Below are 13,853 nucleotides of genomic sequence, written 5' to 3'. Positions count from 1 at the left end.
TGTAATGTCGATTTCTTTACGTATGATACTTGTTCGCTGCGCTACACTGCAAATGACAACGGTGCAATGAGCATTTGATGCGACAGTCTTTGACAATGTGATATCCTTGGGTGGAACAGTTGCGAAGTTATCGTCACCATCACCTGACATGAAGAATATTTATTTCGTGGTGGAAATACAATTGTTGATAACAGACAACAACCAAAATCGAATACTAGTATTTATTATCTTGTTAATTTACATGTATATCATTTGCTCATGCAGTATTTCGAGAAATCTGGTATGTGCGTAACCCTAGCATATTATACTGGAGCGAGATCCCGAAATTTGATTGGTAACATTGACAGAGGATACGAACCCATATACCCTGTGAACACCAGAATGGTAATTAATTCTAAAACCAGTGCACTCCAGTATTATACGATTGTTATTCGAGCTACACATTGCATTTATAGCTTCATATTTCCTGGTTGTGTCCTATATCCATCTAGTTTTTTACACTCATAGAGAATATGCAGAAATTTGCAATATATACGTGATAAAGTAACTTGAGGGATCTATTGATGAAGCGTGGCCTCGAAACAAAATTGAATATAAATAAACAATAATGATAAATGATAATTTTTCCAAATGCTATAGCCAGATTATATTTTTTAATGATTATGAAAAACCCTTACATGCAAACACTTCTGAGGTGATATGGGTTTCTTATTTCCGGTTTTTTTTTTTAAAACATCCCCTGAGTATATACTAAAAAGTAGCAAATTTAATGTTTTCGGATTTATTCTTAAGAAGTAACCGGCTTAGGTTGTTTATAATTTGCGACAGGGGTAAAGTTAACAGGATATCCAAAAGCCTGTGGTCCGACTACTTCCAAGGCTCTTGGCGTCTTCATTATATCTGCTACAGGCAACACCAAGATAGAGCACCTAAGCCCATAACGAACCATTTCAGTAGTAATGGGTTCGGCAGTATCGTTGTCTACAATTGTTATCAAATCAGGGGTACAAGCAACGACATCTGGTGGGCTATTTTTCTCTTCGGTACTTTTACGTGCAATCAGATTCTCATTTTGAAATTCAATGAAGAGAAATTGTCCAGAAAAACTTTCAGTTCCAGTTACATCAACAAAACCTTTGCTGAAACCTCCTGTTGTCTCGCGTCTAACGTCTGTTATTTTCCCCGATATCAACTTTTTACCGTTCTCATGGTTTATTATTGCTTCTATCGGATCTTTTTTCTCCTTCCGCGACGTCATTATTATGTTTCCAAGATTCCATGCTCTGCTGTATGATAACAAGATTGTTTTATTTAAAACTTCACTTTTTGTGAGGGTTGAAAAAATGATTCCCGCCATGCAACCCATTTCGATAGTCTCCTGTCTGAAAAAAGTTTCTAGGTCTTTAGCAGTATCCATATGTAATGCTACAGCTCTTCTACCTTTATCGTCTGCTAGTGTGGCAGGATACGGTTTGGCACCATAAATAAAAGGACAAAACATCTGTAGTTCTGGGAAAGCCCTGCCCATCCCATCGCAATCAAGAACAGGCAATCCCAACTCTGCTCCAACCAATAAAGGTTCAATGGCATTCAGTCCTCCTATTTCAGCACCCATAAGGCCGACGATGTTCTTTTTTCCTTCTAAGTTAGTGATCGTTCCACCGTCTCCTTTCGGGTTCTTCGCGTAGTCCTTAATGTATGTACAACCATTGCCTGTTTCAATATCAACGCCATCTTTGCTATGAAGATCGCCATCCTGGTATTGTCCTACTTGAAATATATCCTTCATACATTGAAGGGCAGTTAATATTTCACCACTCACTAATTTTTCTGAAACAACATAAGGAGCACCCATGAAGGCAGGCAAAGCAATCAAATCGTTATTTTCACTTCTGTACCTAAAAAAAGTATCTGGATTAACGATTTTTATTTGCTTGCCATCGATTATTGCACGTTTTGCTAAGACTTTACCAAGGTTTGGAGATCCACCACCACCACAACCTAATATCCCCGCTCCTATTCCTATACATTCAATATCGTATACTGAAAGAATCCATTCATCATTTTCATTAATGAAAGGAGCACTTTGTTCTATAATTCCATCCTGCTTTTCGGTATTTATTATGTGTTCAGTCTGTTCTTTCTCGAACTTACTAGAATTTGCAAACGTCTGTTCGGAGGGAAGGATAAAATCTTCGTCAATGATAACAGTAGTACCCTCATTAACCGATTGCATGTCACCTACTACCTTACAGTTGATTCTGGTAGCATCTCCAGGTAAGTAAGTTATCGGATTGTCGGATTTTTCTAATATGATAATGGTTTCTTTGTCGACACCACCTTGCACTGCCACGTCTGTTGCAAATTTAATTCCGTCTTCTTTTGCTTTACGTATCGCCTCCTCCATGATGGCTTTTCTAATTCTTTTCTTGACATCGTCATAATTTTCTCCAGGATTAATTTCCATTTCATTTGTAGTTTTGGCATTAATATCTTCTTCGCTAATCTCCTCACCTAAATGAACAACATATTCTACTGATCCAGACATCTGACTCAAGGCTGCTCCGACGGCATTTGCAACTTCAAAATGACTCGGGAAAAGGAGTTCTGATGCTCCTACTAATCCCTTCTGTATATCTAAAATTATTCCACCACCGCCGACTAATATAACTGGAAGTGGTTCTGCTGACAGTTTGACGCTGTCAATAGCAATTTCTACCATAGATTTTATTTTTTGGATCCCTTGCTCGACCAGGTCACGTGACAAATGAGAAACATTAGCCGAGTTACCCAAGGTGGAATGTCCAGCAGCAACCGCTAAATCTGTGGCGGTCAAACAATCCATTTTGCACGATGATGTATCGTTTTGAAATATAAATGCCTCGTTCATTATGTTATATCCAGCACTCCTAGGTCCAACTGTGACTACACATCTGTCATCTTCCTTTTGTTGTCCTACATACGAACCACCTCCTAGACCTATACTGTGCACATCAGGCATTCGGAAGTTTGTTCTTACACCGCCGATCTTTATTTCTGTAGATGCTTCTCTTGGAAACCCTTTCCTTAGAATTCCAACATCTGTTGTTGTTCCACCTATATCAACAACAACACCATCTTTGATTCCTGACAGGAATGCGGCTCCTCTCATGCTGTTTGTCGGTCCAGATGCAAAAGTACAAACCGGATGTTCCAAAGCGTATTCTTCTCCGACTACTGTACCATCATTCTGCGTAAGGTATAATGGACATGTAAGTTTTAAACTGAACAAAGCGTCTTTAAACCCTTTGATAGTTTTTTTGCACAATGGTTTCAAGCTTTCATTCAGAATAGCGGCATTTTCTCTTTCTATCAGACTTGTTTGACCTATCTCGTGCGATAATGTTATGCTTGTATCTGGAAATTTAGATAGGATTATAGTTTTTACTACCTCTTCCTGATCTTTCCGTAACGGAGAAAATATCCCACAAATCACAAAATTTGCAATGCCTTCTTTGTATGACTCTGAAACTATCTTTAAAACTTCAAGTCTATCAATGGGTGAAATTTCACTTCCATCAACCTGATAGCCTCCACCGACGAAGTGCGTCCCACCATTTAAGTATGAAGCTAAATCAGGAGGAAAATCAGAAAATGGCGGCACTTGTCGTGATGCTGTTCCGCATAATCGTATAACCGTAACTTTTGTCAGTTCTTTTCGCTGGACTACTGCGTTTACGAAATGTGTTGTTCCAATATTGACGCGTTGTATTGCCAGTTCCTGCTGCTTATTTCTCTGACTGATCGCGAGAAGGATAGCATGTGAAATACCGGTAGTGACATCTTTGGTTGTAATTGATTTAGCAGACGACAAGACTTGGGATTGTTTACAATCAATTTGTAAAATGACAGCATCGGTATTGGTACCTCCTACATCTACACCAATGACACATTGTAACATTTTATCCATTTTCAGCCTGTAATAAAATTTGTAATTATCATATACTGTTGATTAGACACCAAAGTCAGTCTTTAAATTGTCCTTTACAAGAAAGAAGTTTAATCTGACTTATGATATCACCAATTTTGTAAAAGGGTCAGAAAGTGGGCAAAAACTTGTTTTTCACTAAATTTGAGAAATATAAAAGATTAATTCTCCATAAAATCTTTGCTTTTTTGGAGGTTTTTGGAAGTGCATTTAGGTTATCTTTATAGAGAATTCCTACATAATTGTCTTGACCATGTCAACAGATTAGACATATCATGTACTTTTATCGAGATAAAAAAGTCCTAAATACGAACAACCGTTTATTCCCCTTATAAGATTTGGTCTAATTTTATTAAGAGGACTGAAAATAGTGTTTTGTCTGACAACTTTTCTATTACCAAATACTGACATAGTGTGTTTTTTTCCTGCTAGGGTAAGAATATTAAAAAGGACCAAATCTGAAAGTCTCAGTTTTCATTTATAGTCATGCTGATAATGTGTTTAATTTCTTCATAACATTCCCTCAATTTCCTTGTCCAAGTTTATAATTCATATTTGACCTGTTCATGCTGTACGAAACAGCGCCCTGTAATTATTTATATATTGAAAAATCGCAATAACGAACGTATAATATTTCTTTCATCTTAAATCTGCAATGACGTTTTTTGCAATGCTTACAATCATAGGCACTTGTCTCAGAAAAAAAAATTCCTGTATACCTTAATGTAATGTTATCTTAAGGTATATAAGAAAAAAAATCTGAGACAAGTGCCTGTGCTTACAATGTAGACTATGATGTTACCAAGGATTTGTGAAGTCCCACTATACAAATCCTAATGTTATTACACTTTGAGTGATAGCATGTGCGTCGTCAACTCAATTCACTATAACTTTATATGTAGTCTTAAACGGATTGATTGGCGATAAATGAATTCAAACTTATTGATGGAAATACATCCACATGAATTTTGTAGACTTTAGGTTTGACCTAGCAGTCTCATCTGCCTTTGAACAACATATCCATATGTCTGCCGATAGCCGGTGAAAACGCGTCAATTATTCACTGTGACTTGCCATGCATGGACGATCAAATTCCATAATGCTTTAGTATTTAATGTAGTGAAATCACAAACCTAGCTTTTCTCTAGTAACAGTGGTCGACACGCAGCTGTCGGCTAGGACGTCCACAATTTTCACAATGCAATGTTTGATTGGACCCTGAAAAGATGACGAACTTTTGAACTTTATCTTTTGTCGCTATAAATAAATAAATAAATGTCGTTCCTACATGGTCATAGCTAGAACTACATAGAGTTATCTCGCATACCTCAGTTTTGTTACCTGTTACCTGTTACCTACAGTAAATTCCTCCTCTATCAGGAGAACCTGCAGTTCATCAAGTAAAATTTTGATACTTTATATGTACATCTGTTTCCAGTCACTATACATGATCTTTAAACAATTTTTATCTATTTACAGCCTATGAGTTTGGTAAACCTTACAACTTTTAAATGTTTATTTACTTTCAAGGAGCGCACTACGCTTTTCATGGAGCGAGTAACGCAGGCTTCTGGTGATTCATTCCACCAAATTTATGTCATTTTTCTCTAACACATAGTACCAATCAAAAAGACTACAGTCCAAGATTATTTTTTTCCTTTTCGAGTTGCTAACGCATATGTCAGTCCATGCAGCAGTCCCAATATTTGGTACAACAACTGTATAAAGCTTTGAGATAAAAATGTCTCTAATACTTGTTAAGGCAGAGCAAACGACAAGAAAATGATCTAAATTTTCAGTTCCTTCCTCACACAGCGGACAAATTGAAGTTTTTTGACCATTTGAAAATTTTGAACGGTGGTACTGTAGAATATATGTATCCAAAAGCATTTTGATGTATCTATTAATGACTTGCTGCCATGTATACAAAAGCCGTTAGGTATCAGTCATCACATTCGCACGAAACTTTATTCATTACCCCTTTCAAAACTTCATTCTCTGTTCAATTTATGTTTGGAATCCACTGTTACAAAGCCTCATTCAAACCAATACAAAATTACAGCTATAATTTCGGATATTGCAAGTCACAGACTTTTCAAGCCACTCCGCATTGGCAAAGATGAAAAAGAGAAAAGATCTTTCCTTAATCTTTCCTTTGCCAACAAAGGTATCGATGGCGTCACCTTAGGCAATATCCTTCATCATAAATTAGTTCAATCGAAAATACCTCCTTATTCCAAAGACCAGTCTGTACCAATCATTTCTTATACCTATACCAAACCTATTGCAACTAAAATTTTCAATTACAAACACGTTTTGCAGGATCTCGATATTGACGACTTCAAGTCTAAACCTCCTGATTGCACTTGTGCTAGTTCCCAATTCACATATAATCCTGCTGGCCACGTTATTACCGGTGACCCCAACATTGTTAATAACACTTCTCTACGAAATGTGTTATCGAAAGGTCCGAAATATCGTGAGCCTAAATCCATCAATTGGAAATACAACTTTAAAATTTTGATTGATTCAGTTGAGGATTATGCCAGGCAATGGGCTAAGCGCGAGAAGGAAGACGTAAGACACTATTTCCGAATGGATTAAGGCAGTGAGGTCGTTGATACAAATCAGAATTAAAAAACTGAATGGGTCTATCAATGCCCATGCTACGTCAATCTTTAAAGACCCAAATGTTGCAAAACACCTATCCTACCTCCATGACAAATATGTTGTTGTCCCCGCAGATAAAGCCCCAAACAACATCATGTTTGTATGTAAAACTCATTACATTAACTGCTTGATAAACGAATTAGGTATTGAAAATTCACTTGGAAACTCAACATATACTAGTACCCTCACGACACTTACCAAAGTGGAAATCCTAGATAATCATAGGTCTGTTCTGTGTTCCTTTGGAATTTCAACCAAAGATGAAGAACTGGATCTGCCATCACTGTATTGGATACCTAAACTACATAAGTGTCCTTACAAACAACGGTATATTGCTGGGTATTCCAAGTGCTCCACGAAACCTCTTTCTAAATTATTAACATCTATTTTATCAGCAATCAAAGACGGGCTTCAAAGTTATTGTGAAACTGCCTATTCTAGAGGGGGCGTGAATCAGATGTGGATACTTAAAAATTCCAAAGATCTTTTAGAGTACATACAATCTAACTCTCTTTCATCTTGTAACAGTATTAAAACATTTGACTTTTCTACTCTGTACACTAGTATTCCACATTCCAAACTAAAAGACAAATTGAAAGAGTTGGTTTTGCTTTGCTTCGTAAAAAAGAATGGCCAACGTAGATACAAGTATCTTGTCTTAGGGGGGGATAAATCCTACTTTGTAAAGGATCACTCTGATTCGAACAAAAAATTCTCTGAAACTGATATTATCAAGATGCTTGATTTCTTGATTGACAACATATTTGTTACGTTCGGAGGACGAGTTTTTCAACAGACTGTCGCCATTCCAATGGGAACAAACTGTGTCCCTCTACTTGCCGACTTGTTTCTTTATTATTATGAGGGTGACTTCATGCAGGAACTTCTTAGGAAGAAAGATAAGAAGTTAGCAATATCCTTCAACTCTACTTTTCGCTATATAGATGATGTTCTTTCACTAAATAATTCAAAATTTGGTGACTATGTGGAACGCATCTATCCAATCGAGCTAGAGATAAAGGATACTACAGATACAGTAAAGTCGGCCTCATATCTTGACTTACATCTAGAAATTGACAATGAGGGTCGGTTGAAAACAAAACTTTACGACAAAAGAGATGATTTCAGCTTTCCAATTGTGAACTTTCCATTTCTAAGTAGCAACATTCCAGCAGCACCTGCATACGGGGTATAAATCTCCCAATTGATACGGTATTCCCGTGCTTGCATTTCCTATCATGATTTTCTTGATAGAGGATTGCTGCTCACAAGGAAGCTATTAAACCAAGAGTTCCAAATGGTGAAGTTGAAATCATCTCTTCGTAAATTTTACGGACGCCATCACGAGTTGGTTGACTGTTATGGAATAACCGTTTCACAAATGATATCGGATATGTTCCTTACGTCGTAACTACAATCCCCTTCCCTTTCATGAATGTGACGTACCGAATTAGACTATTTACCGGATTTGTTATCACATAAGCAACACGACTGGTGCCGCATGTGGAGCAGGATCTGCTTACCCTTCCGGAGCACCTGAGATCACCCCTAGTTTTTTGGTGGGGTTCGTGTTGTTTATTCTTTAGTTTTCTATGTTGTGTCGTGTGTGCTGTTGTTTGTTTGTCTTTTTCATTTTTAGCCATGGCGTTGTCAGTTTGTTTTAGATTTATGAGTTTGACTGTCCCTTTGATATCTTTCGTCCCTCGTTTTAGATCTTATAACAGGCTTTACGTATACACATTTGTTCTGAACCAGCACTCTTCCATATAGAATTAACAACACCAATTTTACAGTTTTTGATATTTAAGTACCGTAATGACGGTTTTGATTTGGCTTCAGTAAACAGTTTTTCGGACCAAAAGCCATCAACACACTTTTTTACTTTCATTTTCCACTTGTATTTTGTCTCTGGTTTAAGTAAAACCTCTAAGGCACACGGTAAGTTATATTGTAACAATGTTTCAAAATCTTGTCAACCCTAATAAACCAGCTTTTTGAGTTTTTTTCCTTTTGTAGAAGTTGACGTTTAGCAAGATCATTTTCGACAGAGTCACTTCTAGCTATGGTACCAAACGTTATCAGAATCTTTTATGTAGAAGTGCAATTATAGGTAATTGACCTAAAAGTAGATAAGCTCCAGCGTTGGAACTCTAGCGGGTAGATTTTGAATTTGTTTCAGAAAGTTATTAAAAAAGATATCTAAGTGGGAAATATCTTTAGCACTAAGATTTACAATTTCAAGTCCAAATAACAAACGTGGAACCACATACATTGTACGTTAACCAGAGTTTACATGACACCTCTGGGTTAAGTCCATTTAAACTATGCAGTTTTGAGCCCATAAGTGCGTAAGATGTTTGTCTTGCGGTTTTTAGACGATTTCCAATAATTGTTCTTGTTGCCTCTACTTCACGAGAGTCTTTGTCAATTTACAATTGTATATGTTTATAATTTTCTACAGTTTCTAATGCTTCTGGGACAATGTGGAACTTTTCCATTTGATTCCAAAGGTTGCAATTTAAAGGCGAGTTCCATATCATAACGTTAGTTTTTTCCTTACTTATATTATATTCTTCTGTCTCTGCAAAATGGGCAATATAGCTAATCATAGTCTGGAGTTCATCAGGTTTTAAAGAGATAAGTAGCAGATCGTCTGCACACATTGGAGTACCCACAAACACATTTCCAATTTTAAACAGATACAGTAGCCTAAAATATAATTCATGACTATTTCACTTTTTGGTTCATTTTGTATTGCTGACAAAATGTATTGTCTGTAGTTTCTGTCAAATATGCCAAAAATAGGTCAATAAAGGCAACAGTAGTATATTGCTGTTCATTAGTAATGAATTGAGTAAGCGATGAAAAATTCTAATTACAATTATAACCCAAGGAAACACATCAACATGATAAGATACTATAGTATTTTGAACTAATTTGTTAGCACTATTTTGAAAGACACGATCTTTAAAGGCATACACTTGAGGACAGATGAAGTGAATACAAGTCGATGATACATTCTATAAATAAACAATGGAAGAGTATAAAACATATGCAAGATGGAAGACAAAATCAAAGCAACAAAACAACAGAGAGAATAATCCTAAACCAACTTGTAGCCTTTATAGAAGGAATGCAGATTATTGGTGTAAACCAGGAAGGCTTCAGGAAAAACCATGCTGCCTCCAACTGCCTACTGAGATTTATTCAAATACATTAAGGGAGAAATAATCTGGGAAGGCTTAATCTATTTGAAAAAAACAACAACACATGAATCAATCTGGAGAGAGGGACTAATGGTTCAATTGCATAATAGTTATCAAAGGTACCAGGCTTATAATTTAATACGCCAGACGCATGTTACATCTACATAACGTTGCACAAGTTTAGGTCTCAAGATCATTTGAGATTTTCTTTTCAATATGTGTGAAAATATATCAAAGTTAGGTTGCAGTCCAATACTTTAATATAAAGTATTTGAGTTAACTTCCAGAAATGAAAGTTGACTGATAAACGGACTTCGTAGTTAGAGGTATAAATATTAGAAAAAAGCTCATATCAGAAAATAAAATTTGGGTCAGAACTCACAAGACTTGTTTGCTTGCTGCAAAACAAATATGTAAATTTACTACACATATATTTCATAGTTATCTAAGTTACCTCCCCTTGTATGGATAAGTTAAAATTTAACATTATTTGTTGGTAACACATAATTTTTCTTCATTTAGACAGAACTCTTCTTGCATATTTCGAGACTGACTGCTTACTGCTATTTCACAATCTGAGAAGGCAAAACAACCCATTGATATCAAGGCACCTGCATACAAGATATGAAATTATGAAGCTTTTTACAAAGAGCTATATTAGTATTCATGTCTCAAAGTTGCAGGCCAGACAAAAAGTCAACATATCCTCAATAAGGAAGGGACAATCCAGACAATCTGGAAATCTCATTATCATTTTAAAGTTCAAGATCAAATATCAAGTCATTCCTTAAAACCCAAGAAAAGTAATAATTGTAACAGAAATATAGGGCAGATGAATGTACAAAATAAGAGGGATGGACAGACAGACAATAGTATTGTGGTATACCAACTCTAAACAAGTGAGGTATAATAATAACAAGTTTAGTTTTATAATGTATAGCTTTTTTATATTCAGCACTTTTTCTCAAATACAACACAAGTGAAACAGATGAGAATAAGCATTATCTTTTATACTTTTCATAAACAGTTGATAAGACTGTTAAAAACAAACATACAAGACTGCAATTGACAATGAAATGTTGACAGTTTTCATGCACATTTTCACAAACATAAATCTCTTTTTATTCATATTGTAAAGGAAAAAATCATTTCATTTCATTTAATACAGCTCTGACTGATACTATTTTTTGTAATGTTAATAACTCCTACTGTGGAGAACCTTCCAAGTAGGTGCATTACTCTGACCATCAATCGTCTGTTAAATATATAAACTTTTATAACAAAAAGAGTCTTCTGAATAAGATATATTATAATAATTACTAAAAAATGCTTACGATAACAAAACACTTCAATACTTTTTCAAATATTTTTTTCAAAGTCAAAACCTGAAACCGATTTCTATGATTGGCTTAAGATGGTGGATATCTTACATATTGCTAAAGTGATCTGTAATTGAAAAATCAAAATACACAAAAATAAGTTCAGTTAGTTTTATTGAGAAAAAAAAAACCAAAAATAAAACAAAACTTTGCAGGTTTTATGGCCTATTTTGTGTTGCTATCTCATTAATGCCAAATTATTCAGAAAAGTAAAATACTTATTGAAAAAAATTATAATTAAATCCAAACCAACCTTTTTACAGCCTTGTTTTATCCATGAACAAATTGTATATATTTTTAAAACAGTTTGAAGATTGTATTTTTGATAAGCCCTTTAAATCTGAAAAATGAATTTACTTAAAATTTTGCATTAGGACATATTTTTCTTCTTGAATTGGTTGGAAGTTTATATATCCAATAAATATCTGAAGCACTAACAACTAATGTTACAGTAAAGAAAATAAATATAAGTTGTAACTTATTTCAGTGTTTTTGAAATGAGTTCCATTGAAAACCATAAACAAAATGCCAACTGAATTAATATATAACAGTTAAAATCTTGTTTAAACAACTTGTGGAGAACATTAATAAGCAGACTTACTAATTGCATTGACTATTGTAAACCAAATCTTTATCATGCTGAAAGACGGACAAAGCATGAATTAGGGAGCTACCATTTGATTTTTATGGGGGGGGGGGGCTAGGATGAAAAATTGTGTCTTGCATTCTTTTTTAGCTGTAATCTCTGTCCTGTCTTTTTATTTTTCACTCTGTTCTGTCCTGCCTTTTTTTTTTTAGTTTATCCTGACTTTTTTTTACCTGAATTGTCGTCCTGATTTTTTTTTTTTTGCAAGTGTCTCATCCTGCCTTTTTTTTTTTACTCAAAACTCCTGTCCTGCCTATTTTTTTCAAATTTCATCCTAGCCCCCCCCCCCCCCCCCCCCCCCCATAAAAATCAAATGGTAGCTCCCTTAGGGAACAAAAGTATATGTCAAATGAAATACAAGTATACAATACACACTACACCCATCAAAATATCCACACACATACTCTCTCTTGTTTACAATGCTCACATATAAATAAATAAATTTTGTTTTTGGCAAAAAAGTAGTAATAATTAATTTATTAGATTCCAACTAATAAACAAGATTAGGTTAAGTGAAAGCGCCCAAAACCCCACAAGTAAAATGACATAGTTTTAAATTATATGTGTAGGTTAATTATTTTATTTAAGGTTGAAGGTTGCTTGTTTAACCTCCAGTGGCAGATATTTGTATGCATATTCCTGATGCAGGTTACGATGAAAGCTAAATTATTACAAATTGTATTGTCACACAATTCTGATGTGTGTTAAATGTTTTTATTATATATACTATGTATATTATAAATTAATTATGCCTTATTTAAATTAATAAAAATATTTACCACTGAATCAAAATTATACTAATGTCAAGGAAAAGAGGCCAGTTGCTACTATTTTGATAGTTGCCCTGGTTGAATGACATTTGTACTAGGAGAGGTCAATATGTAGGACATACCCTCATGTACTCTGTACTCCACTATACATATAACACACGACCAGAGAGTGATGAGAGAAATCACACATAGACTATACACATAAACCAAATAACATCTATATCAGCACACCTCTACTATTTAACTGACCAATGGTCAACTTTGTTTGGAAATTAAATTAAACATTTATCAACATCTTCATTCTATCTTTGACTTAACATTACATGTAAATAAACATATATATATCTTTCATACAAACTAACATAAAAATATATTTTTCCTTTTAAAAAACACAAAAACACATAATAATAACATATAAACTACACATATGAGAATAAACATTGTCCTTGCATTGTTTGCTCTGCTAGATCTATGTGACTGCATTGTTTGATATCAGTAAAAGTAAAGTGCTGTATGGGAGGGGTAAAATTATAAATTACTTGAAGGATCTTTTACAAACATATCAGTATACCTTCCAATTGTGTACTTCAAAATTGATAAGTAGATAGTACATAAATTTTACAATTTGATATTTTAAAATGTCAAATTATTATTGAAAACTACTCATAATAACATGATCTTTTTACCTAACTATAAAATATGTAGATTTCTCACAAAAATTAGGTCACATTACATTTTTTCCTATTAAAATGAACTGGTCGTCACTCATGATATTCTGTGAAAAATAATGTAGTTAATCAATGTATCTTTATTTCACTGCAACATTGCATGTGTAGAATACTGTGCATGAAAACTACCAACAATCAAGTAAAAATATAAACCTATTCTGGTAATGTGTAACAAAAAGAAAACAAAAATGAAGATCTTTATACAAAGCACCTTAGGTACTTACAAAGGAGATACATACATATAACAGACATACTTAGAGTATGCCTGTTTCACGTTCCGCCTGATCAGTTATATCAGGCAACCATTTATAACGGACATTTATTCTCAACAAAATCTGCACTCTGGAATCACAGTTAAATGTACTGGGATAATAAAGGCAAATAGTGTCGTTACTATGGCAATATCATTTGTTTCAAAAAATGGGAAGCATTTTGAATTGAAAAATTATGGAGTAGGGTACTTATCAGGCAGTATATATTACAGGTA

General features: G+C 34.6%; 1 protein-coding gene across 1 annotated transcript; it reads right to left on the bottom strand.

Annotated features, from left to right (window-relative positions):
• Positions 1-207: 207 nt before the first annotated feature.
• LOC139524836 (uncharacterized) lies at positions 208-5,240 on the bottom strand. Its single transcript, XM_071319942.1, has 2 exons — positions 5,101-5,240; positions 208-3,956 (listed from the first exon to the last, which is right to left on the bottom strand). The coding sequence occupies exon 2, from the start codon at positions 3,947-3,949 to the stop codon at positions 788-790; it is 3,162 nt and encodes a 1,053-aa protein (XP_071176043.1). The 5' UTR covers positions 3,950-3,956; positions 5,101-5,240; the 3' UTR covers positions 208-787.
• Between the last annotated feature and the right edge of the window lie 8,613 nt (positions 5,241-13,853).

The sequence above is a fragment of the Mytilus edulis genome, chromosome 5 (assembly GCF_963676685.1).
Source record: "Mytilus edulis chromosome 5, xbMytEdul2.2, whole genome shotgun sequence".
Classification (NCBI taxonomy): Eukaryota; Metazoa; Mollusca; class Bivalvia; order Mytilida; family Mytilidae; genus Mytilus; species Mytilus edulis.
This window is presented reverse-complemented; position numbering and strand designations above follow the sequence as displayed.